Genomic DNA, 26,518 nt, shown 5'->3' on the forward strand with positions numbered 1-26,518 from the left:
GAAGTGTCCTACCCTAGTGGAAAAAATACGGCAGCCCTACCCAGAGACCTCCTACAAAGGATTGTGGAGTACCTCCCTCAACATATCCTGGGGAACTCAGTTGAGAAGTTCTGGACCATCCCAAGGCACATAAACATAATATTTTGGGGAGCATCTTCAGCATAGCTGGAGTGGCTATCAGGAAGCACATGCCTTTTTTTGTTCTGATTAAACACATTATTTAGCAGGATATGTATGTTTAACAGAAGTGCCTTCCCTCTTGCTCAGCCACCATTCTGTCCTGCCACTGCTGGGCTCTGGCATTAAAAACAGCTCCTGGTTGTCAGGGTGAATGGATCCATTGCTCACCTGTCTCCCATTGTGTGTGTGTCAATGCAGGAGTGGGAGGGCAGGACCAGAATGACTGTTCGCCTCCCTTAACTTCTGGCACGCTAACTCTGTAGTAAAGACCAGGCCAGAGACTTTGCACATGGGCCTTCATGTCTCCTGTGGACTGAAGTACAGCCCATTATTTCTGACATGCTTCTTTAGCTGTGAACAGTTTAGACAGGAAATAATTGAAAACAATGAGCTTCCTAATATCAGACTCTTGGGAAATTCTCACTTAACTTGTTAATGGGATTTAATCGGCCATGAAAGACTCTTTTATAGGTTAGTGCGTGTTTCCCTCTCGTTCACATGAGCATAATTTGCAGAAATTATCATTTAGAAGGAAATCCTGTAACAGATATTTCTTCAATGTATCCTACTTCTGTGAAAGTGACTGTCTTGAGTAAACAGTGTACAAATGAAAATAGAAACAAATTTAAATAGACACCAATTACTTGAAAATAACATGGGGTGGTTAATGTCTGGACTGTGTCAACAAGTCCTAATATTAAATGGATACAAGTAAATTATATGTTGCTTGTGGAGGGTATGGAGAGCAAATTATTTCTTGTAACAGTCACTGTGACAGAGGTTAGTCCTTGGATTGACTTAGATACATATTTTTTTTTAGAAGTTCTGAGTTTGTTTCTGTCTATTCCGTTTTTGTGTGGATGTCCAGAGAAATGAGTGCAAAAATAATAACAATAATGATACTAAGTATATAAAAAGGCTCCAATCTGTTCAAAAGCATATGTCAGTTCAGATTTGGCCTGTGATTCACCTATTAACTATCCCTATTATAGAGAATAGGGATACCCCAATCGTTTGGCTAGTGATTTCAGCAAAGTCACCAAAAGGTCTTATTCCATGCATGCTGAATCTGTCCAATATCCAGTCTGTGAATATCTTGGAAAAAGAGACAATTCAAGCCCCTCAACAACCACACAAGTGAATGAACAATTTTCAAAGCTAGCACTTCAAATTGCTCCATTTTTTAAAATGTGAAAACCCTTTGAGTATCTAAATGATAAAAAAGGAACGGAAACTATTCCCCTTGCAATGCAGCACTGCAGATAACAGGCCCAGCTGCTCTTCCTGGGCTACATAAGTTCCTATTAACTTGGACTCAGGATTTAATTTCATTTGATTAATTGCATTGGAGTGTGGATGGGAGACGTGAGGGTGCTTGCCTGGTAGGGAGCTAGGGGAGGGCTGTTCTACTGCTACACACACACACAGAGCAAGGGGGCATTATTTGACATGTAAGGAAAAGAAATGAGACTGCAGTGTGAGTTCTCTGTGTAGTTCTCTAGAAACAAAAGGCTTGCAGAGCTCATCACAGAGAGAGATTCCTTAATGTGCCATGCATTGAAAGCAAAAGGCAACCCAATTTAATGGGTAAGGGTTGTGAAAGTAAGATAAGCATGTGGCAGGTGCCTCCACATCCTTCTGTATGGGGAACAAGGGACATTGAGATGGGGGAGCAGAAGCCACAGCAGGACTGTTTGGCTAGTACAGAAAGCAAGTTTGGCCCGACAGTGGGGAAAGAGGTAGTCGGTTGGGTGACATTTCTTAATGAGTAGCTGCTATGAAAATATGCTAGCAGCATACTTTGATGAATAATTTTTCATTAGCTGTTTGTGGTAATTTACGGAAGATGAAGAGTGCCTGACATGTCTACTTATTTATGCTATAGAGAACTCTGGAGGGGGTCTCAGTTAAGTGAGGCTAATCAGCTTTAATATAAAAAAACAGCAAATGAATTATTAAAGCCAGCGATTGCCCATTGTTAAATGGGATTTGTGTATGTACTTCCCGTATGCCACACTGAATGCTGCTAATTATTAAAGCCAGCTCATTTGACAAAGGTTGCAAGATTATACTTGCTGTTGGCAATGTGGCTGCTGCAGGCAGCATGAAGTGAGCTCTGTGCTGTAGAGGTGGGTAAGAACGTTTCTAAGCCAAAACTACTGACAGAAGTTATGTGGCAGGATGTTATGGCTCAAATTCTAGAGTTAATTATGAGTAAATGTTGTGCAGTCAAACTTAGGAGTGCTGAAACTGATGGTGTGTCAGGGACCAGTGAATCAATGACAGTGTAATGCACATGCTTGATGAGTGAGGGGTGAATTGAATCTCACAACTTCCTCCTTTCCGCTATTGCTCCTGTGGCAATTCTGCCTTTCTGTCTCCTTTGTGTGGAAGCTACTGATTTCCTTGAAAAAGATTACATCACCATTTACATCACCTCAGAAAGTGGCTTCCTCCTCCTGGATCTGATGTAGTGAAAGTGTGCAAAGCATCTTTCACATTGAGAGAGAACTTTTGGAAATTTGGCTATTTCACTTCCCGAAACATGCTTGTAGGCTTTTATGTAGTGGAGCCCAAAGGTGGTGTGGTTTATTATCTCCTGAAATAACACTGAAGCTATTAAGAAACAATACCCAAATACATAGGAGCCACTCTGAAGGTGGAGCACCCATGGGGAAAAACTCTCCCACTCCTCTCCCTATGCCTCTCATGCACTGGCAGCCCTTCAATTACAAACTCTTCCTCCTCCTTCCCAGACCTTCCTAAGCACTACAATCAGCTGACTTATGGTATTCAAGCTCCAAGAGGGAGGGGGAAGAGTGGGGATGGAACATGCTTGGGGGAGGAGGTGCAGAAGAGGTGGAGTGGGGGCAGGGTCTTGAGTAGAGGGAAGGGGTCAAGCACTTTGGTGCGTGACTCCAGCAAGAGCTGGCTGAGCTGCAGCAAAAGCCAGCAGGGAGCTATTTAAAGAGCTGGCAGGGCCCCAGGGTGCAATCTGTAAGAAAATTTAAGTTACTTTTACCACTGCGCCTATGCCTAAACGATAACACGGGGGGCGGGGAACAGTGCAGCTATAGGGAAAGCATGGGCCGCTAACACCTTTTTTGATCAGGTGACTTCATCCGCATCACCACAGTACAAAGAGCTGGGAAATTCAAATCTGTAGAGCATCAGGAGTGCATCAAATCACTCCAAAAGATTGTAAGCTCTTCCAGACTGGGATGGAAACTTCATCTGAGTTTCAGAAAATGCCTAGCACAATGTGAGCTGTCACCCAATTTAAATACCAGTGAGGATAAAGCTGGTTCTTAAGGCACTTTTCATCTGTTGATTTCGAAGCTCTTTGCAAAGGAGGTGTAAGTCTTGTTATCACCATTTGAGAAAGGGGAAGGCAGAGACAGAGAGATGAAGTGACTTGCTCAAGGACATCCAGCACGCCACAAATACATTTCTTCAATCACTCAGGTAAATACAAGAGAAGGACAAAGGAACCAGAGTTCAGATTGCTTTTGCATCCAAAAGTCCACAAAGTTCTGGGTTTCTTCACATCAAAGGTTTTTGTTAAGCTAATTATAAGAGAGAATAGAAGACTTACCTGGCATTGGGGAGGGTACAGGAGTCAGGGCAGGACCAGGGAGGCTCAGGGCAGGTAATGGGGGAATCAGGGCAGGGAGGTGGGAGGTATGGGGGGATGTCAGGGCAGGGGGCTGGAAGGCCTGGGGGTCTCACTCAGGGCAACCCATGATGGTGAGGATGGCATTACAGCTGCTGGCCCCTCTTGGCTACTTGAGGAGTAGGAGTGTAGGGCAGCAGGATTGCTGGCTGGCAGCCCTTCCTCCCCTGTCCAACACTGCAACTGAGGGCTGGTGGGAGGGTTTGGGGGCACAGGTGCACTTACGAGGACCAGTGGCCAACAACATGGAGAGTGCTGGCCCAGCTGGCCACTCTCCTGCTGGTGCAGCTACCCCCCGTGGTCACTCTGCATATACTGCAGTATAACTGTCCCCCGCATTCGCTGTTTCCAGTGGTCACTCTGCAGTATGATTGTCCCTTCTCTAAGCCTCCTTCTTCCTATGTTACAGGAAACAATTCCATTCCAGTCACATCCTCTATTCCTAGCACAACCAAACCCCGATCTTGCTTGAAGTCAGGATAACAAGGAGCTGCATACCAAATCTGGTGATCCTAGCTCTTACCATTTAGGAGGAGTTCTTGAACAAACTGACTCATGGATGGACAGAAACTTTCTCTAAACATCCATATCTATATCTATCTATGTGGGGTCCAGGGTTTTGGTATGAGCTTGTCTACTAATTATACAAAAAGAAATACACACTCAATTTGGCAGCCAATTAGTTCATTTTATCATTTAATTGTGTTATCTATCATTATGGTTAACTCACATGTTATTCCATAGGTAATTAATATGCATATAAGTAGGAGCAGATTATTGAGGTGTATATATAAAGATTGATAAGGAGAAAAGACTGTGAATTAGGAATACAAGCAGGGCTATAATGCAGGGCTTCAGGCTGAGATCTGTACGATTTCAGCTTAGCTGTATGAGGCCTCAGGCTTAAGGAGGATTGAAATAAGTAGATGAGTAAGGATACATCTGTGCCGGTAAAGTTACAAAATCACTGTAAAGAATGGTCTGGTAGCACTTTAAAGACTAACAAAACATGTAGATGGTATCATGAGCTTTTGTGGGCACAATCCACTTCTTTAGATGACCTATTTATTTGGAGTTTTCTTATCCTATAGTCATAACTCCGGTCATCTGAAGAAGTGGGCTGTGCCCACAAAAGCTCATGGTACCATCTACATGTTTTGTTAGTCTATAAAGTGCTACCAGACCATTTGCTTGCTGTTTAGATCTATAGAGGAAAGCGGAATATGTCCTCTGGACTGTATTGGGAAGAGTAACCAGAAATGGGTACTATTAATGGCACTCATTTAATTTATGGCAAAAGAACAAGAAACTTATGATATGCTGGTAAATAATGGTTGTACCAGTACTGGGAGGTGAAGAATGCATTTGACAACAGCTTTAGTTGTATTTAGTAATAAAATTTTCACTGTCAGTAGTTTCACAGAGAGTACCAAGCAAGTAATGATTTCCGATTAATAATATTTCAAGGAAGAATACAAAGGAAGAGTTGCACAACATTCCTCCTACCTGTACTGTTATTGTTACTATTAGAAGCACAACCAGCAGCTTCTGGTTTCTGGTTCAAAATCAGACAACCTTTACCCTGACCCCAGCACTCTTTTTAAAGCTAAGAGTAATACAGAGATGTCTGTTTTAGATGGACCATGGCTTTGTTTGTACAATATTGAAGAATGTTAAGATTGTCCATATTCCATTGCTTATGATTACTACAGCAAATCTCTTTTTCCTTCCATTTTTAAAGAGTCTTTTATTTCAGTACACGTATGGGAGAATGAAGTTTAATATCAAGTACATTAAGCATACCTCCGACAGCTGTAAAAACCCTACATTTTAATCTTCAAGGATAGTTCAAAACAGAGTGATTCCATTTCTAATGCATAAATTTACAAACAGAGTAAGCTCCATGAATAAGAGTAAGCTGATGGGAACATTTCCTCTCATCGACCACCCGCTGTCTGGACAGCAATTTAAAATATGTCGACACCAGCTATGTTAATGTCACTGGAGTTGTGTATCTTAAGTCAACCTTCCGCTCTAGTGTAGACCAGGCTTCAGTCATTAAGCTTCCAGGGCACCAGTAACGGCTTTCATTAGCACATTTAGAACTATAAACAGATCCACACTACTTATTTTTACCTTCATATACAAAAAGATATATGCACTAAAATAGGATATGCAGATCTAGCAGATTGTAACTGTATAATTGATGTTACATGACCTATTTTGCATAAAGCATCTTTGAGTTATGCATATTCATATAAAAAAAACAATTCTCAGAGGGCTTTGGGTGGAGGGTCATCACAGTTGATTCCCAATATTCTCTTAGCTTTTTATTACCGTTGCTGCACATTGAGTGCATGTTTTCAGAGAACTATTCACAATGATTCCAAGACTGCTCAAGAAAGAGATCTTGGAAACCATGCTCTGAAATGTCCTGAGCTTTCTCTTTGACAGAAACTGGGAATTATATAGGCTTCATATTAAAAAGCTCATTCTCAGTGCATTAGCTAGGAAATATTGCTGTGATATTGTGCTAAGAAAAACATGTCTTTCATGGTTTAATTATAGAGATAAAGTAGCATGCAAATACAATTTTAATGGGGATTTTTAATAGGAATTTTTAATTTTCAAGCTAATTTACATAAGAACTTTTTTCATAGAGTATTTGACAGAAGTATATAACGATGGTTATGTAGGAATAGAATCCTTATAACAAGGTAACAGAGAGAAGAGTTCCTGGATGTAAAATTTCCAGAAGAGATGCTTGGTGGTGGCAGCAAATGTCTAAGACTGGATCATAGGAATTGCAACAGATTAGAATTAATCACGACACGTCTACAGTGATAGTACTTCTTGCCTACACCCAAATTAGGGACAAAGGCCCCAAATGAGGATTATAATTAAAATAGTAAAGCAGGATGCTTTGAATGGTGTGGGGTGGTTTATTCTACCACAATGTCCTATTGCCTCATATTGATGATTCAGTGTTTCTAGTGTGAACAAATTAAAATAATAAACATGAGAGAGTATTTGGTTTGTGAGAAGTAGAAGTAAATTGAGGGGTAAAAGACTGGTTTTTCTAGATGCGTTTCAGGCTGCATATGCCAGTGTTTGCCCTAAACCCATTCTAATCTGTTCCAGAGCTCTTGTAGTGAGACATACTTGAGCGGAACCTACAAGGGCTGAGGATATCCTGCAATGTTGAATGCATCTTTACTCTCTAAGGGTCTGTCTACACTGCCACCCTAGTTCGAACGAGGGTGGCTAATGTAAGCATTCGAAGTTGCAAATGAAGTCCAGGATTTAAATATCCCCGGCTTCATTTGCATCTTGCCGGGTGCAGCCATTTTTAAATCCCCGTTAGTGCAGACTCCATGCCCGCAGCTCTCTACTGCGAACTACCAGTACACCTCTTAGAGAGCCTAATTCGAACTATCTACTCCATGCCATGTGTAGCCATGGGCACGGAGTCTGCACTAATGGGGATTTAAAAATGGCGGCTCCCGGCAAGATGCAAATGAAGCCCGGGATATTTAAATCCCGGGCTTCATTTGCAACTTCGAATGCCTACATTAGCCACCCTAGTTCAAACTAGGGTGGCAGTTCGAACTAGGGTGGCAGTGTAGACATACCCTAACTGATTCTGGTTGTGTTTCTGGGCACTCTGAGGTCCCAGAGTGGTACACTGCACACAGCATTCATTTTTCCTTGAGCACAATCTGTAAGAGACAAAGTGAAAAAAGGGCCTTGGTTGTGACAGTCAAATCATGTCAAATGTCATTTATGTAAGGGGAATCCAATCTCTCTGAGAGAGAAGTTTGCGGAAAAATTGACTTGACAATTTGTTGCACTGATGCTGTGGGATTGAAGAGTGTGATCAAACTGAAGATTAATTTAAATCATTTTTTTTAAAGTGAAGCTATCAGAGTTACTGACCAAAGGCTGGAAAATAAATGGTATGAAGGAGGATCTAGCTCAAGCATGATGGCAATGTAAATTTATCACTTAGCCAACTCTAATAGCAAGCTGTATTGATTTATTAAATAAGGGTATAACAGGGCTGTACCAAGGCCTGACCACGGAAGGGAGCCACTCTCAATCTGGGTCCCCAATAAACACTTTATTACATACCACTTGTACTCCCCCCGCCCTCTATGTGCCCTTAATTCATCAACTTAATAAATCAGTTCAATACCAATTACATAGTCAAAGTCCTCCTGACAACTTCATAGACAATACCGCTGTGCGCTAAAAGTTCCCAAATCGCCGAGCCCCAGTGGCGGGGTAGGGGGACTGGGGCCCGCCCTCTCTCCCGGGTCCCGACCCAGGGCCCTAAGGCAGGGATGCCAGTCCCTGACCAGCGGATGGGGTTGTGGTCCCCAAACATGCCCGCTGATGGGTTCCACGGCCCTGCCCTGGGCCGCTTCCTCCCCAGCCACATATAGCCCTTCCCCACTCACCGCTGGTGCATTCTCACCTCCTCTCTCCTCTCCCTCAGATCCAAGCCCCATTTCAAGTTCCCCACTGGCTCAGCAGGTGACATCAGCCACCGGCGCCACTGGAGCAGTTGGTCTCCCCTCTAGTGCGTCTACACTGGTGGCTCTCTTGGCTCCGGACGTGGCTTTTGCGGGGGTGCAGGTTTCTCTGCCCACGCTGCTTCTGCTGCCGTGCAGCCCCTGCAATTCCCCCTCTTGCGGACCCTCACAGAGCCCTCCTAGAATGCGGGGTTCCTTTACCCCATCACAAGGGCACCCCTTCACTCCTATCTTCTTGGCCTGCTGAAACTGTACAGACACCAGTAGTTGTACATTGTACATTTACAGTACCCTTTATTTTGAATTCATCCCACCAATACCACTACTGACCCCTTGCGGCCATTATGCCCCACTGCTGGTGAAACAGATTCATTACTCAGAATTCTATCTGGGGGTCTGTCATAGCCTGTTCATGCGCATGCCCCTCAAGGACTGGATTTAATTTACCACCCTGATAGGAACTAAGCGTATAAGCCTTTAATTTTGTACTAAGAATTGCTGTAATTAAAGATGGCCTTGATACTAAATGACAGAGCTCAATATCTCTTGTATGTTGGAAAGATTTGTACCCAGATCTAAACATTGCAGCTGGCCTCTGCCCTGTCATGGGCACAATCAATACCTGGGATCCAAGCACTCCTGTCTTTTTAGTAAAGTTTGGATCCATTTGATTTGGACTCAATCTGTAGAGGTCTGACTTACCTATAAGTATTACCACAAGACATTTAAAAATTTAAAGTGATCCTGAAGCACAATATCTCCATGAAAAATTAAATCAATGCCCTTTAACATTCCAGATACCTTCAGCTTTTTCAAACAACAAGAGCATTGGAGGGAGAAGTGGGAAGGAAATCGCAGAGCAGTCAAAACGATTTCTCGGCGTTCTGTCAGCAAGGAACGATGGGTGGAGACGCTTGTTGTTGCAGACAGTAAAATGATTGAATATCATGGAAGTGACAATGTGGAATCCTACATCCTCACTATAATAAATATGGTATGTGATGTACTTAATTATTTTTCAGTTAGACAAATTACATAAATGCAAGCAAACTTGATTACATTGTTAATCATCATAAAAACAGTGATAACGGTCTGTTATTTAAAGAAGTGGAATCATTTTTATATATATTTTTAAAGTCCTATCTGTTATTTCATGCAGAATGGGGTTTTCTTCTATCAGTTTTAAATTGATATGTGCATTACACTGGAACTTTCATTCCACTGAAATTACCAGTTCTGAATCTCATGCACCTTTTCTGCATGAAATGTTCCTAAACAGCAATATTAACATATTGTGTCAGGGCAGTTAGATGCAGCAGAACATGAGAGCTTTATCCAATCAGTGATATGAAGTCCCTTCCCCATGGGTAGGAATGGTGTCTCTAGCCTGTTTGTCAGGTCTGGAAATAGATGACATTAGAGGGATTACTAGATGGTTACCTGTTCTGTTCACTCACTCTGGGGCATCTGGCATTGGCCACTGTTGGAAGATAGTATCCTTAGTTAGATGGATCTTTGGTCTGACCTAGTATGGCTGTTCTTACGTTCTTATTTCAAATGTTTAGGGATTCCCCTATTGAATTGGACATTATTCCCTTACCTAAACAATAAGCAATTTGGTGTGTCCCAATTCTTGTTCATCAATTTCATAGATATTGGGTCTGATTCTGATCTCCTTTACACAATTGAACGCCTATTGAGAGAAATGGAGAGAGGTAATTAGTAATGTCCCTCACGGGTCCATACCGGGCCTAGTTCTATTCAACATATTCATAAATGATATGGAGAAAGGGGTAAACAGTGAAATTTGCAGAAGATTCAAAACTTATTAAGAAAGTTAAGTCCAGAGCAAACAGTAAAGAGCTTCAAAAGACTCTCACAAAACTAGGTGACTGGGCAACCAAATGGTAGATGAATTTGCATGTTGATAAATGCAAAGTAATGCATATTGGAAAATATAATCCCAACTTTATATATATAAAACGATATGGACTAAATTGGCTATTACAATTCAAGAGAGATCTTGGCGGCATCGTGGATAGTTCTCAGAAAACATCCACTCAATGTACAGCAGCAGTCAAAAAAGTAAACAGAATGATTAGGAATCATTAAGAATGAAATAGAGAGTAACACAGAGAATATCTTATTGCTTCTATATACCTCTTGAATATTGTGTGCAGATGTATTTGCCTCATCTAAAAAAGATATCTTGGCACTGGAAAAAGTTCAGAAAAGGACAACAAACATGAGTAGGGGTTTGGAATGCCTGCCATATGAGGTGAGAGTACTCAGGAGGTCATCGAGTTCAGCTCCTCCTTCCACCCCCAAAAAAAGCAGGACCAACCCTAACTAAATCATCCCAGACAGGGCTTTGTCAAACTGGGACTTAAAAACCTCTAGGGGTGGAGATTCCACCACCTCCCTCAGTAACCCATTCCAGTGCTTCACCACCCTCCTAGTGAAATCATGACTGTTGAGGTAAAAGTAAATAAAGAAGAGATATTTACTCCTTCCCATAACAGAAAACTAGGAGTCACCATATGAAATTAATAAGTAGCAGGTTTAAACATACAAAGGAAATATTTCTTCACACAGTGCAGAGTCAACCTGCAGAAATTTTTGCCAGAGGATATTATAAAGTCAAGACTATAATATAATTATAAAAAGAGCTAGATTGATTCAGGAGGACAGGTCCATAGATAGCTGTTAGCCAGGATGGGCAGGAATGGTGTCCCTACTCTCTGTTTGTCAGAGGCTGCGAATGGGTGACAGGGTGGGATCACTTGAGGATAACCTGTTATATTCATTTCTTCTGGGGCACCTGGCATTGGCCTATTGGAAGACAGGATACTGGGCTAGATAGACCTTTGGTCTGATCCAGCATAGCTGTTCTTATGTAAATGGTGTTACAGGCAGTCCCCGGGTTACATGGATCCGACTTACATTGGATCCCTACTTACAAACGGGGTGAGGCAACCCCGCGCTAGCTGCTTCCCCCCAGCAGACCAGGGAGACGCGAAGCTAGCGCGCCCCCCAGCAGAGCAGGGAGACGCGGAGTGGCTTTTCTCAGCAGACACCTCAGCTTGAGAAAAAAGGACTGAGGGAAGTGAGGTGTGGGAGAATAAAACTGAGCTCTGGAGAAATGTTTGGCTAGAGTTTCCCCTACAGTATGTACCAGTTCCGACTTACATACAAATTCAACTTAAGAACAAACCTATAGTCCCTATCTTGTACGTAACCCGGGGACTGCCTGTACTCCTAATTTACACTTTTGATATTGTGAAAGTTGTGCAGCAGTTTTACTAACTTTTATGGAGACCCAGTCAAACAATTTTTTTTACTCTCAGAGGAAAAGGTTCAATCAGTTGTATTACAGAGGTTTCTGTTACTGAGGCTGATGTTTAAATATGTTTTCTTTCTCCATCATTTCTGTTTTTAGAATGGACAGTAATTTCTTGTAGACAATTGTGGTTTTTTCCCCATGGATAATGAAATCTAAATTAAAAATGTAAAAATAAATAAAGTTTAAATAAATTCCCAAATGAGTAAATTTCAAAAAGTGATCTCACTTAAAAATATAATAGAGGCTTGTGATATTTGTCATGCTGTTTGGAGTTGCTCATGGCTATGAGTGCCAGTCTCATGACAGACTGTCAAAAAGCTAGCCTCCCCTAGACAGCCCTCAGCATTGTCTGGACCATGCCACATGGGACTCCGGCCACAATTTATGGGACCCAGGTTTCCGGCTGCTGCTGTATGAGTCATGATGGCTGGGAACCCTAAGCCCTTTTAAATTGCTGGGCCCTGAGGCAACTGTCCCCTTCGCTCCCCCCATCGGCAGCCCAACCGTGATAGTAAATAATTTTTTACACTGTATTTGAGAAAGGAAAGCTGGGGAGGTTGTTGATGGGCACTGTTCATCACTGGCGTTTGGCAGAGTCTAAAACATTACCCATATTATTTATCACAGTTATAAGATCCTTGTCTGGTCTCTCTGAGCACATCCCCTCACTGTTGGGCCTCATTGCTTTATGTTTCTGAAGGTGGAATCCCACAATTCATGCAGTGCCCAAGCTATGACAGCCTGGCTACTGGGATGTCTCAGGCCTGACTGAGTTTGGGGAGCAGTGACCAGGCAGCTTTCTTTTTAAAAAAGTGTTTTTTAAACTTAACAGTAGGAACCCGGAAAAGCATCAGAAAAAAAGAGTTTAAAATAATACGATGTCTATCTAAATGTTTATCTTACCTGGGGGGTTGCCATCCCTATTCCAGACACCTGACCTCTTGATCAACACAAGAACCATTTCTCATCAGGAACTCCCAGCAACCCAGTCCTTGAGAATGTCCCTTTTTATCCCTTCAGATGTCTTTTTTCTTGCTTTCCTGGGTTTTGATTCTTCAGTGTTTACAGCCTAGACTAGAGTGACCAGACAGCCTGATTTTCTAGGGACAGTTCTGATATTTGTGTCTTTGCCCAATTTTTCACACTTGCTATTACAAGCTGGGATCTCTCACACCTTGACAGACTGCTCCATTCAGTTCAGTATGGGACAAGAAGAGATCTGTGAAAGTGAATAAGTCCAGTATTATCCACCAAGTATGGGTAAATGTCAGCTATCTGAAGCTATTGTTCTCTTTCCTGCACAGTAGGAATGTATCATACATTTCTACCAACCTTCATCTAGCTGTATTATAAACTCTGTTGTAGACTCTTTTTTATGTGACTGTCCAGCACCTACCATCCGAGAGCCATGATCTTGGTTGGGGTCCCTAGGCACTAAATATAAATCTGTTAGGGTATGTCTACACTACAAAGTTAATTCAAACTAATGGACGTTAGTTCGAATTAACTTTGATAGGCGCTAAACTAGCACTCCACTAGTTCGAACTTAATTCGAACTAGCGGAGCGCTTAGTTCGAACTAGGTAAACCTCATTTTACGAAGACTAAGCCTAGTTCGAACTTACTAGTTCGAATTAAGGGCTGTGTAGCCTCTTAATTCGAACTAGTGGAAGGCTAGCCCTCCCCAGCTTTCCCTGGTGGCCACTCTGGCCAACACCAGGGAAACTCTATTGCCCCCCTCCCGGCCCCGGACCCCTTAAAGGGGCACAGGCTGGCTACGGTGCCCGTGCCAGGTGCAAGCCTGCCAGCACCCAGCCAGCAGACCCTGCACCTGGCACGGCTCGAGCCAGCCACCCGATGCCCCCCAGCCCTCCCCCTCTTCCCGGGACCAGGCTGGCGGCTCCCGGGAGCTTGCCTAGGACCGCAAGAGGTGGGCACCTGCCTGGTCCAGTGCAGACATCGTGGACCTCGTCCACGACCTCCGCACTAGGCACAGGAAAGCGGCCATCTAGGGCAGGAGAGCTGCCAGCCTGGCCACCCAGGAGCAGGTTTGCATGAAAATCAAGGGGGTCCACTGAGACCCCCCGACCCTGAGCCCTGAGCTTAGAATGGCCGTCCTGGGTCAGACCAAAGGTCCATCTAGCCCAGTAGCCTGTCTGCCAACAGCGGCCAACCCTAGGGACCCTGGAGGGGATGGACCAAAGACAGTGACCAAGCCATTTGTCTTGTGCCATCCCTCTCCAGCCTTCCACAAACTTCGGGCAGGGACACCACTCCTACCCCCTGGCTAATACCACTCCATGGACCCAACCTCCATGAATTGATCTCACTTCTCTTTAAACTCTGTTCCAGTTCTAGCCTTCACAGCCTCCTGCAGCAAGGAGTTCCACAGGTTGACTATTTGCTTTGTGAAGAAGAACTTTTTGTTATTAGTTTGAAGCCTGCTACCCATTCATTTCATTTGGTGTCCTCTAGTCCTTCTATTATGGGAACTAATGAAGAACTTTTCTGTATGCACCCTCTCTACCCCACTCGTGCTTTTATAGACCTCTATCATATCTCCCCTACATCTCCTCTTTTCTAAGCTGAAAAGTTCCAGTCTCTTTAGCCTCTCTTCATATGGGACCTGTTCCAAACCCCCCATCATTGTAGTTGCCCTCCCCTCACCCACCCTCTCTCTTCCCCTCTCCCACCTCCTTTTCCCAGTCTCCCCCAGTTTTGTTCAATAAAGAGAGATTCAATTTTTGAACACAATTGTCCTTTATTTTGTACATCAGGAAGGGGGGCTAGGGAGGAGTAAGTGGAAGGAGGTGAGGGAGGAATGGGGTACGAGCCCCCGATGGGGAGGACTGGGCTGGCTCTGCAGGCTTCTGGGGGTGGAACCTCTCCTGCAGCCCACCAATTGCCCCCTCTCCCCAGATGGCAGCCTGCGGCAAGTGCAGCCGGGCTGATGGCCGAGTGCTGTGATGTGCCCAGTGTGGGTACTCCGGCCAATCCGAGCCAGGACTGCTTTGCAAGCGGGGCACCCCTGAGAACTGTCTGTCTGGGGTGGGGGTCGGGTCCCTTTAAGCCCAGCCCTCGGCTAGCCTGACACAGCAGCTCCACGCTCTAAGTCCTCATCTGATGCCCTGCTGGCACTACTTCCGGCCATCCTTAACCCCGGTTCAGGGTCCACTCTGTGTGGACGTGCTAGTTCGAATTAACAAAATGCTAATTCGAACTAGTTTTTTAGTCTGGATGCGTTAGTTCGAATTAGCTTAGTTCGAATTAACTAATTCGAACTAAGTTAGTTCGAATTAGCACTGTAGTGTAGACATACCCTTATATATTTTGAAGAGTTTGTTTGTGGATTGGCTTGTGCAAAATAAAGTCATATTTCCCAATTAGCTACAGATACCAAATTTTGCACAAACAATCTTGCCACTTAAATTAGCAGAATGAACTACTTTTTATACCAGAATATGCTGGATGAAAGGTTTAAATAATTATTTTTAAAACCTTCAGAGGGGTAGTTGAGTTAGTCTATAATTAGAAAAACTTAAAAAACAACTAATAGTCTAATAGCACCTTAAAGACTAATAAAACATGTAGATGGTATCATAAGATTTTGTGGGCATAACCTACTTCTTCAGATGACTGGAGTATTAAAAGTCCAGATCCAAGGACTTTTAATATTCTAGTCATCTGAAGAAGTGGATTATGCCCATGAAAGCTCATGATACCATAATTATTTATGTTTTTCATTGGGAAGAAAGTCATGACTATTATGATTAAAGTTCATAACAAATATTTCCTAACAAAATTAAATTCCAGTCACCTATTCAACTGTCTTTTTAGTGCAAAGAAAATTTTTACTGTTACAAATCACAAAATAATTCAAATTAGTTACAGAAATAGTAATGGAAGCTTTACGAGTTTCTGATTCAAATGTGCAATGTATGGTAATTATTCAATAAACATACCTGCTTGGGCCTGGCAGTGAAAATGAGCACATGAGAAAGGGTGGGAGAAAATAAGCAATGGAAGGAATGGAGAGAGAGTGGAGGGTGGGGCTTCTGGAAGGGGTGGGGCCTCTGGAAAGTGAGTGGGCAGTGGAATTAAAAAGTTGACAACCTTAGTCATGAGAAAAGTCCCATGGCTATATTTTTTGTAAGCAAGATGCAAGCTCTTTTTTAGGGCTTGTTGCTACTTAAAATACTATAACTAAAATACTAAAAACACTGCCTATACCAACGAGAAGAGTTCTCCCATAAGTGAAGGTAATCCACCTCTGCAAGAGGTAATAGCTAGGTCACCAGAAGAATTCTTCTGTCAGACTTGCTTTGTCAGACTATACATGGGGACTTAATGGGATTTTTCACAACACTAATCAATGTATTTAAACTAATCTAATTGTGTAGAATGGACCATGCCTATGTCTGAAACATCTGTTTTAATTTCAGTTCTTAATGAGGGTGCTTCCCAATGTCAGATTTTGTCATCAGATGTTTGTATCCTGGTCTTACAGTTAATGGGAGTCTTAGTAATGCTATGGGTGATGGAGCTGAGGTTTTGATTTTTAATTAAAATTAAATAACTTAAATAATCAGATCTCTCCTCCTCCCCTTCAAAATCCTTCTCTTCCATCAATATTTGTGTACTGAAGTGTATTAATAACCCCAGAAAACATCTGATGTGTACTAAAAAAAATAAGTACATAATATTTCAATATTCCTTTGTGTGACAGATTTTTTTAGATCAACCAGCCCCACTAGGAATAGCCTTTTTGCCAGCTGCTAATGAATGCAAACTATTTAAACAATTATCTTTCATTTGAGAGATTTTTGAAGAATTAAGAGCTAGCACAATATATTTTTTTTCATCCCACAGTATTCAGCGAATGCCATTCAGATAACTCCTAGATTTTTGTTTATATAATTTGCACCAATGAAACACATCTGCAGTGGAGTCACACAGAAAATCTTGGAAATTATCTTTCATTGTAGCCATCAACACCATATTGTTTTAGCTGGTTTAGCTCTGCCTAAGTACAGTTTTCCTCTTGCTGATGGCTCCTTTTCCCCTCCTCATTCTCTCCAAGCAACATTCCGTTGTATTAGGTCGTATCCACACTTATTGTATGCAAGCATTTCTAGTTCCTTCCTGTCTAGAGCTGGACATTTTTTTCATCTAATAATAAACTCACAAAATAATGCATTTTAAGGGAATCAAAAGTCTTTGTGAATTTTGCTTAAATTCTGCAAGTAGTTTTAGCCAAAAAAAGTGATGTGACCTATTTCCACCATTTCAAAATAAAAGTTGTAACCTTTTGTTTCAAAGCAGCATTTAATTTTTAGATTTATCTAATTGATAAAAACAAAAACAAAACAAAAACAAAAAACAGAAAAGGGAACCTGCCCACCCCCACCCCCCATAATGACCCAAAACTAAACCCAAAACAACAAAATTCATTTCTGGTACAGAAAAGCTGTAACAATTCAGTTTCCATTCAAACAGATCTAGTTTATGTTTTGACTTTCATTTTGGCTCCCAAACCAAAAACTTCAATAACTCCTTCATCTCTATCCTTTTCCTAGTTCTATTTCCACCTGTCTAATCACACTCTCTAACATCATCATTTGGTCCAGGAGGACTCAAGAGTTCAATACTGGGTCCTTTGTTATTTTTAAGTCTAACTGCATCATCATTTTATCTTTAGTTTCCGATCTGGTCTACACTAATGAGATAAGACAATTTCAGATACGTTAGTTAAGTCGCATAAGTTACATAACTGAAGTTACAGTAGCTTAGATTGTTTTACAGCATTCCCATCAGAATAGCTTCTGCAGCTAGGGAAGGTGAAGTGCTAAAGTTGATGGGAGAGTGCCCTGCCATCAAGGTACCGTATCTTCACTAAACCCACTAAATCAATGCCTTCTGCATTGAGTGCCAATTTAGGCAATAGTGAAGAGAAATCTCCACTTTTCCACTGATATTACTGTATATATATTTTTATTGCCCTTCTATTTGCCTAATATTTACTTCCACTTTTTTCTCTTCTGCTAGCAGAGTCCTCATGGAGTTTCTACAGAACCCAACTGTTAATACCTCATTTGCTCTTGCCCGAATCTTTGGTCATCATTTGCACCAGTTCAAAGTTGATGTAAAATGCTACCATTGTGCACTGGTAGTCTGTATCTAGACTACATCCCTCTTTCAACAGAGGGATGTAAATTAGACATGTCAAAATTGCAAACGAAGTGAGGATTTAAATATCCCGTGCTTCATTTACATAATAGTGTAATGGCGCTCTTTCGAAAAAGCGTCATTTGGAAAGCAAGCAATCTAGACACAGTTCTTTCAAAAATGGCAGGCTTTTTCAAAAGATCCTGTACTCCTCAAAAAATTAGGTTTAAAGCCTGTCATTTTCGAAAGAACCACATCTAGACTGCGGTTTTACTTTCAAAATCTTCCTTTTTTTGAAAGAGTGCCATTACGTGATTATGCAAATGAAGCATGGGATATTTAAATCCCTGCTTCATTTTCAATTTTGAAGTGTCTAATTTACTTCCCTCTGTCGAAAGAGGGATGTAGTCTAGACATAGATGTAGTGTTTTACAATCAACTTGCACTGATGTGAACAACTATGCTGGAAGTAGAACAATAGTGGATTGTACCCTGAGAAAAGTGAACTTAAAATAGTTTTTCTAATGGGTCATACATTTTTTTTTTCTGCTTAACATTTTAATAACTTCTTTAATTACTGAATTTTTTTTTATCATTTGACTGGACTGTTGTAGTTAATCATGGTTATTACGTTTCAGAATGTAAAGTGAACTTTCTGTAAGTACAGTGTATAGGGGTGGGGAAGACAAAGAGGGAACTTTGCTTGAAATAACCTGCATATTTTCTCTTTAAATCTCTGCCATGATGTAGAGGAGTTATTAATTTCATACCTCCTGGCTCTGACACAGGTTACAGGATTGTTCCATGATCCAAGTATTGGCAATGCAATCCACATTGTGCTCGTCCGTCTTATTCTTCTTGAAGAGGAAGAGGTGAGATACTGTTTTCCCCCAAAATTACAATGAAGGGTTGGGAACGCAGGGCATTGCAGCAGGTATTTAGATCCACATTGATTGAGAGCAATGAATGCACCCACTTTGTGTAGACAAAGGGTTGCTTGTTTAAAATGTTTTGTTCATTCCATTCCTCTGTTAATCTCTTGACTCTGGCACAGCCAGTTTATGGTTAACTGCTGTTCGAGATGGCACATCATTTAACTCATCACTGCAGGTGTTTGCACATCAACTCCCAAAATAAAATTGAGTTAAAAAGTTCAAATATTAGGATAATTGTGCATGAGGAGGAAACTTTTCAGCACCGGGAGAGGACTTCCAAAGATTGAGGTGGCTTGCTATGGAACAGAAATTCAAATGAACAGGATACTCAAATGAATCATCCACAATCTAATGACATAACACATTCTTAAAGTACAGTGCAGCTGCCTGTGGAGTGCTCTGAAGAAGCAGATCTACTATCATACACCTGCAGGACAGATTATTTTCTCTACAAGCTCCTTTTACAAAACTCAAAGAAACAGTGACCTATAAAATGTTCATTGTTGTGAACTAACCACACACAGTTTATTGCATGTTCCATGTCTCAGAAATGCTGTAACTACCCCCTAAATGAATGCTGATTATTATAATTTTAATGGATGATTTCAAATCATCATAATTACGCAAAGCTTTCAGTGGGTATAGCCTTAAAATAAGGTCTCCGTTCAGAAGGCTTTATCATCCATCAACCTAAACCAGGTGGAAGCCTGTGCTATTGAAATCAGTTGGTGTCTATGTAAGAGTTGAAACCTGCACAAGTGAAAATAATTTGGAGGATAGGAGCCTAATTTTATTCAGCTAACCCTATGGATAAGGATATCAAGGTTACATTTTCAAAAGCACCTAAGTTTCATTTTCAATATGGACATAAACACTTCAGAGTTTTAATCTTCATTGACTTTCAATGTGACTTAGGCTCCTGTGTGCCTAATGCACCTTTGAAAATGGGACTTAGGTGCTTATGGCACACCAATGCTTTGGAAAATGTTTATCTATGTAATAATATACAGAGAGTGAGACAGAGTAGGTGGCAAACCCAACAAAGAAGGAAACAGGTTGTTGATAGAGCATATTTGCAAAACATATTTTTCTTCTTTAACTTGTGTTTGTTCTATCTGATCATAAGACTACTGTTGAGTATCTTTTTCAGCTTAAAAAACGGCGTGCAGGAGCATAAAATGAGATTGTTCGTATTGCATTAACGGTACTAAGCATGATAGAAAATGGCTTTCTTCAAGTTACTTGCTAATTAATCTTAATCTTCTTGGTGTCAGGAGGAATATTAGTTTCCAAGAGGGAAACAAAATATTATTGCTTGAAAAAATGCAATTATTGATTTTGTTTACTTTCAAAAAACACTATTTCCCTTCTTTGATATACTTCTTTTTTTCTCTCTCTAGATACACTAGCTGCAAAAATGACAAAGTTTTAATTTAAGATTTGAGGCATTAGACAAATAGCTGCCATTGTGCCTAATGATGTTTCTAGCTTTGGGCAAAAACGTAACCAGTCACATTTCAGTGATAGTAGTAAGCATGATAATTAACATTTCTGCTCTGCTCTGGCAATATAAAGCAGTCTTTATAATAATATTTTCTTCTTTTTTTTCTTTAGCAAGGCTTGAAAATCATTCATCATGCGGATAAAACTTTAGCTAGCTTCTGTAAGTGGCAGAAAAGCATTAATCCCCAAAACGATAACAACCCTATACATCATGATGTAGCTGTACTTCTAACAAGGTATGGTCACAGCCCTGGAGAAAAACTGTCAACTATTGTTTTATTCATATTTCTTTCACCGAGGACATGTTTACAGGATAATAGACTCCTTTTGCCCCCCCTCAAAACACACACTTCCATGTAAACTGTTGTGCCCATCTTAGTACAAAAATAAGTTTGCTTGATGAGTGCATCAGATGCTAGTAGTACAGGCGGAGTTTATGAGCTGTTATATAAAAGCACAGTGTCATGGTTGTAAGGTGCCAAAGCTAAACCACTGTATCTTTATATTGGATTGCTTACATCTGTTTGGAAATGTATTCATGTCTCTGAGTGTTCTATTAAACGTGCGTCCTCGCCAGGAGATTCAGATCTGTAAGCAGATATGTGGCCTCCTGTCGGACCCCTCCCCCATGCATCTCTCATGCATGCACTGGAGCCCCGCACTTCATCCTCCTCCTCCTCCTCCTCCCTCCTAGCACTTTTGCAGCACCACAAATTACCTGATTCGTGCTCCATCTCCATTCCCCCCTTCCCTCCATTCTAGAGCTTGAACAGGCTGGAACAGCTGATTCATGGCATTCCAATTCTGGGAAGGAGGGGGAGGAGCTGGGATCAAGTGTGAATCAGGTGATTTGTGGTGCTCTGAAAGTGTTGGGAAGGAGGAGAAGGAGTAGGAAGTGCGGGGCTCCAGTGCACGAGAGATGCATGAGAAAGGGGCAAACCAGAGATCAGCAAGCTGCAGTGTGTCCATTACCGGTCTGACAGATTTAGTCTCTCTCTCTCTCTCCCTCCCTCCCTCTCTCCTTCTGCATTGCTGATATCCTTTGGAAGATCATGCTTAGCCCAAGATCTGGGCCCCATTGTGCTAGACACATCAGAAATAGTAAAAAACAGTCTCTGCCCTAAGATTTCATAGTTTAAAGAAACAAGACAAACAAAGGGTTGGAGTAGGGGAAAAGGTATTCCCCTCCACTCTGCCTTCACTGATGGGAAACAGGGCCACTGAGAGATAAAATGAGTTGCCCAAGATTCTACAAGAAGTCTGCATTGAACAAGGAACCAACTCCAGCCTTCTTGAGGCCCATTCTAGTGCCTTATAAACAAAACTGTCCAACCTTTTAAAGCACATAGACTCTAATCTTGTAAGCTTGGCAGAACTGCTCCCTTCTCTAAAGGTAAAAGTGTTTAGGTGTGTTTGAGGGATGGGGGCCTTAGTTTCTCAGTTGTACAAAAGTAAGCATCCTTTGTTTGTCGAAAAACAATTTTATGGCCAGCCTTCCTTGAATATAAACAAACTTGAATGAAACACTTGATGCTGCAGATTACTGTTTGTTACAAAGTTTCAGGATGCTCTTGTCTGGGACTTTTATAACAATGATGTAAGTTTTGGTAATTGAAGTTTCTTGACTACTACTGTAATTATTAGCAATCTAATGCTGTTTGCAGGTCTATATATATTACGTGTATGTGCATGTGTGTACGTGTGTGCACGCTACCAGCACATCACTTGCTTCATTTACTTAATATATTTTATTTGATTTGGCCCCTAAGCACCACATCATAAGGCCAATGCAAAACTTCCAAAGGAAAATTAAAGTTCTAGTCAGCCTACATTGTTCATCAACTGAAATAAAAGTATTTGATGTAAAAGCAAAACCACTCATGCTTAGCTTAATCAGTCCAGACAAAAGAGGTATGTCTACACAGCAAAACAACAAAAACAAAACAAAAAAACAGTCTTACAGCAATGAGTCTCAGAGCCTGGCTCAACTGCCTGAGGCTCACATGACTCCCTGTTGCTGTGCTAAAAATAGTTGACATTCAAACTCATGCTGGAACCTGGGCTGTTAATCCCAGTGAGAGGGGAAGGAGGATTTCACACTCCAGCCTGAGCTTGACCGTCTAGACTGCTATTTTTTGACCTGCAGCACAAGCCATGGTTAGTTGACCCGGGCCCTGTGACTTGCTGTCAATAGGGTTTTTAATTTGGTTGGGGGTTTTTGTTTGCTGTGTAGCCATATCCAAAGTAACCATTCCTAACAGATGCATAGAATAAGGATCAGTACATATAAAAAAGTAGGACAACAGAGAGGGTCTCCAGCTGATTAATCTGCCAAAAAGAACTAGCTTTATATAACAACCTAACAGTAACACACTCACACTCGCACACATTCACGCATGGAATCTAGGGAATGGAAACTACCCTATCCCAGATACCACACAGGATGAGAGCTGATTTTACCTGCTGATTCTTTCCATTGTAGATTGCATGCCTTGGGGTTAGTACTGTAGCTCTTCATGTCCAGAATAAAAATAAATATTATTTCTGTCACACTTCTAGTGATGCTCTGCATGCCTTCAATCAGAGAGTTTCATTAGCCAGGTCCATTCGGACCACGCCTGTGCTGCTGCTATCATCCTATCCCCACCCTAAAGGATGCATCAGGCTGCATGTTCCCCCTGGGTTCCTTCTCTGCTTGCAAGTTTCAGAAGGAAACTCCAAAGCAGAAGGGAAGGTGGGTGGACAGTGGAGCACTCACGGGGGACATATATCAAAGAAGTGCCATTACTGCATAGGGGGAATAACCTTTCTGTTCTCTCATTGGTCTCCTGTACTCATCCAATTAGATGAAGAAGGAATAATTAAGTCTCTTGGCTAAAGACTTTATTGGTTTACAGAACTCAGTTGTTTATCTCTAGCCAGAGAACATTATCACTCCCCTGCTGGCTGAGAACAGATCTTAGATGCCTATAAGGAATTTAGCTACCTGCTGTGGCTTGCTGCTGTCCCTGTAGCACCACATCAACTGTGGTCCTTGAGTGGTGCTCCAGGTGAAATTGTCTTGTCCAGATTAATGAGCTGATGTAAACAGTTTTTTCTTAAAATTATAGCAGGGATCCAGGCAATAAGAGACCTGAGGAAAATTCCAAGCAGAAGGCCTAATGTGGGAGGATGAGAGAGTAGCTTTAAGGGTAACACTCTACCTTATTCTAATAAATATCCCTGTTCAGTGTTAGAAGAAAATGACTCTTCCTGTGATACCAGGGACGAACCCCTCAAGCTTCAAGTAATCAACATGAGGATCCACAGAGTCATGCACTGAATGTTGTCATAGGCAAAAATTTAAAGATTTTTTTCATTCCAAAGAACTAAGTGGATCGTGGATGCTACAACAGAGAGTATTGCACAGAATATTCCCAGCATGTTTATTATTCAGTTGCCATTCTCTCCTGTCTTTCCAAAAGACAGGGATTTTAAACCACATATTGCAAAAAGTAAAGTATTGTCCTTGCCTAAGAAGAGACTTGGGATAATACTCCCTTTACTTCATAATGCCCAGCCCATGCTCACTTCCATTTAGGGAGTGTCTAACCCAGAGCTGGAAGGTTTACATTTCAGCTGGAGTAGACACACTCATACTGACATAATCAGAGCAAGTGTGCTAAAAACAGAACTTTAGCCATATTGGTGTGAGTGGCAGATGTGCTAGCTACCCCAGTTTGTACCTAAAAATTTGTGTGAAATCATACTCAGAGTGGCTAGTCCCTGCCATTTGAACTGTCCAGCTCCAGTGTAAAAATACCCATAGAGGGTGGGAGTTCTCAAAGTACTTAGTTATGTAGTCTTCACCTGCTAGTCACGAGGAGCTCTAGCTAACCTTTTAGAATGGTACAGATGATCACAAGGATATGGAAAATGAGCAGGGAAGGAACATTTACCTTCACTGTTTTGAATCTCAGATGTGCACATTCTAACCTTATCCTGAGCATCAAATGGAAGATTCTGCTCCACAATAGCTGAACTTTTTGAGCCAACAGCAGGGATTACAATGCCACTTGCATGGAAAAAAAAGTGTAATTTCCAATTAATCAAGCCTTTACATTCAAGTCCCTTTATAATTTAACTTCCTGCCACCAAGCTGAGAAAGCAACTTAAAATGATGCCAATTTACACTCAGTCTGCTCCCTGCCTGCATTTGCAGCCTTGGCTACCACCAGTCAGCTTCTAAAACACTACCATGCTGTGTCTGATGCTGCCTGCCCTTTCAGCCATGGAAAAACTGTGATAAAATCTATACAGCCACCACTTTATCCTCCTTCAGATCCCTCCATAAGAATAAACTCTACAATGAGCCCTACAAATGCCAGCCTAATGATCATATATAGACTACAGCCATTTCCCCCTTCTTTCCTCTTCCTACTCCCTTCCTTCTTAGCTCCAGCCCCAGTTAAAACTCAGTGAAACAATTGCAATCCATGCAACTAATTATGCAAGTTTGATTCTTTACTCTATTCATTTGCATGTCTATTGTATCCTCATCCCGTTCTTTTTGTCCATTTGCTGAGGTTGTGAGAGTGATGTCTCTTCTCGTTATTTGTATAATGCCTGTCAAAAGTGGACCCCAATCTTTGGGCATTACCACTAATATTTACTTATAAGAAGTCCTATATATACTGGTATAAATGGCAGCTGTACCGTTTTTGCTTAAAATTCAAATTAACGCCAATGCATGATGATACGGAGGTTTATTGGCCATAGTAAGGAGCACTAAATACAGTTTCAAACTCACTTACCTACAAGTCTTTGCTGTGCTTACAGAAAGGACATTTGTGCTGGCATGAATCGGCCCTGTGAAACCTTAGGCTTGTCTCATCTATCTGGTATGTGCCAACCTCACCGCAGCTGTAATATTAATGAAGATTCTGGGCTGTCTTTGGCATTCACTATTGCACATGAGCTTGGACACAGGTATAGTTGGATCTGAAATGTAGAGTCTAGCCAGGGGCAAATTTAATGTTTTATGTGTTTATCTTAACATGGCATTTCCTTCTTAGATTCAAAGGGACCATCGTAGTAATCTGGAATAGCAGGGGCCATAGCATTTTTATTCTTTTTTCCCCTTTGGGGAAAATGAAAAATTGATGCAAAATTGGCAAATCAAAATTAGTCTGTGGAAAATTTCAATTTTGCAGAAAATTGCATTTTTTGTAAAAAATCCTTCAGATGGAAGCTTCATGACCAGCTCTAGCTTTCTAGCCTGACAGTCATAATCCTTAATTAGTGCCCTATGAAATTATTTTAGGCAGAGATTTACAACTGTACCTGCATTGTCTCAGCCTTCATTTTTGCATACACCCACAGAAAAAATTTGTAAGAAAAAAAGTTCCAAGATTGTGGAAGAGGAAAAGAGCCACCCAAGCTCTGGAGTCATTTAAATGTGATGTCTTCAAAAAATAAACATGTCTAAAGTTATTGGGGGTTTTAATTCCTTGGACAGTTGCCATGTCTGGGGCTGTACTGAGCTACAGTGACAGTTTGCTCACGTTGCTCTTCCAGTGGGGTGCTTGTTTATTATTGTTAAAAGTTATTGAGTAGTAAATCTCTTACAAGGATTGACAAAAGCTTTGCTGAGGTTAGACAAGACTGAGTTATGAACAGTTGTGGGAGGACCTGCTTTGGGGATGGTCTGTTACAATGCACCTCTGTTTAAATCAAATTAGAGTGACATCCTTGAAGTTATTTGAGAAAGAAGGAAGGAAAGAAAGAGTTTTGTAACCAGAGAAATTATTACAAGAAAAATTAATGGGTCAAATTCTGATGTGAGTCAGATATAACTATTCTGAAGTGAATGGGGTTATTTTCATTTGCAACACAATCATTGAGCAAAATGTTGCCTGTAATTTTTGTGAGATTTGTTTTCAGTATTGTTCCAGACTCCCTACTTGCAGTCTTGTCTTTGAAAAGTCTCTCACAGCAAACCCCAGACCTGTAGCCAAGCTGCTCAGTGCTGTGAGCTCATCCAATTTAATAGATTATGCTGGGTTTTGGCCTTAAGAACAAAGTGCTGCAGGAAGTGTTAGACATGTTCTCCAGGCACCATCCTTCTCTCCAAATCATTACCAAATTAACTTCATTGTGGGGGTGAGGGGCCGACTTCTGGGCCCCTGAGCAAGGTGAGGTCCAAC

The 26,518-nt window shown here is 41.5% G+C and overlaps 1 protein-coding gene across 1 annotated transcript in view; it reads left to right on the forward strand.

Moving 5' to 3' along the window:
• ADAMTS12 (ADAM metallopeptidase with thrombospondin type 1 motif 12) overlaps positions 1-26,518 on the forward strand; it is a 261,756-nt gene that overhangs the window by 130,623 nt on the left and 104,615 nt on the right. Inside the window, exons 4-7 of the mRNA XM_006116518.5 lie at positions 9,186-9,382; positions 18,684-18,767; positions 20,445-20,569; positions 25,152-25,301. Coding sequence (XP_006116580.3) covers positions 9,186-9,382; positions 18,684-18,767; positions 20,445-20,569; positions 25,152-25,301 — 556 coding nt within the window. The remainder of the gene's footprint in view (positions 1-9,185; positions 9,383-18,683; positions 18,768-20,444; positions 20,570-25,151; positions 25,302-26,518) is intronic.

This window comes from Pelodiscus sinensis, chromosome 6 (assembly GCF_052426305.1).
Source record: "Pelodiscus sinensis isolate ZL-2025 chromosome 6, ASM5242630v1, whole genome shotgun sequence".
NCBI classification, from domain to species: domain Eukaryota; kingdom Metazoa; phylum Chordata; order Testudines; family Trionychidae; genus Pelodiscus; species Pelodiscus sinensis.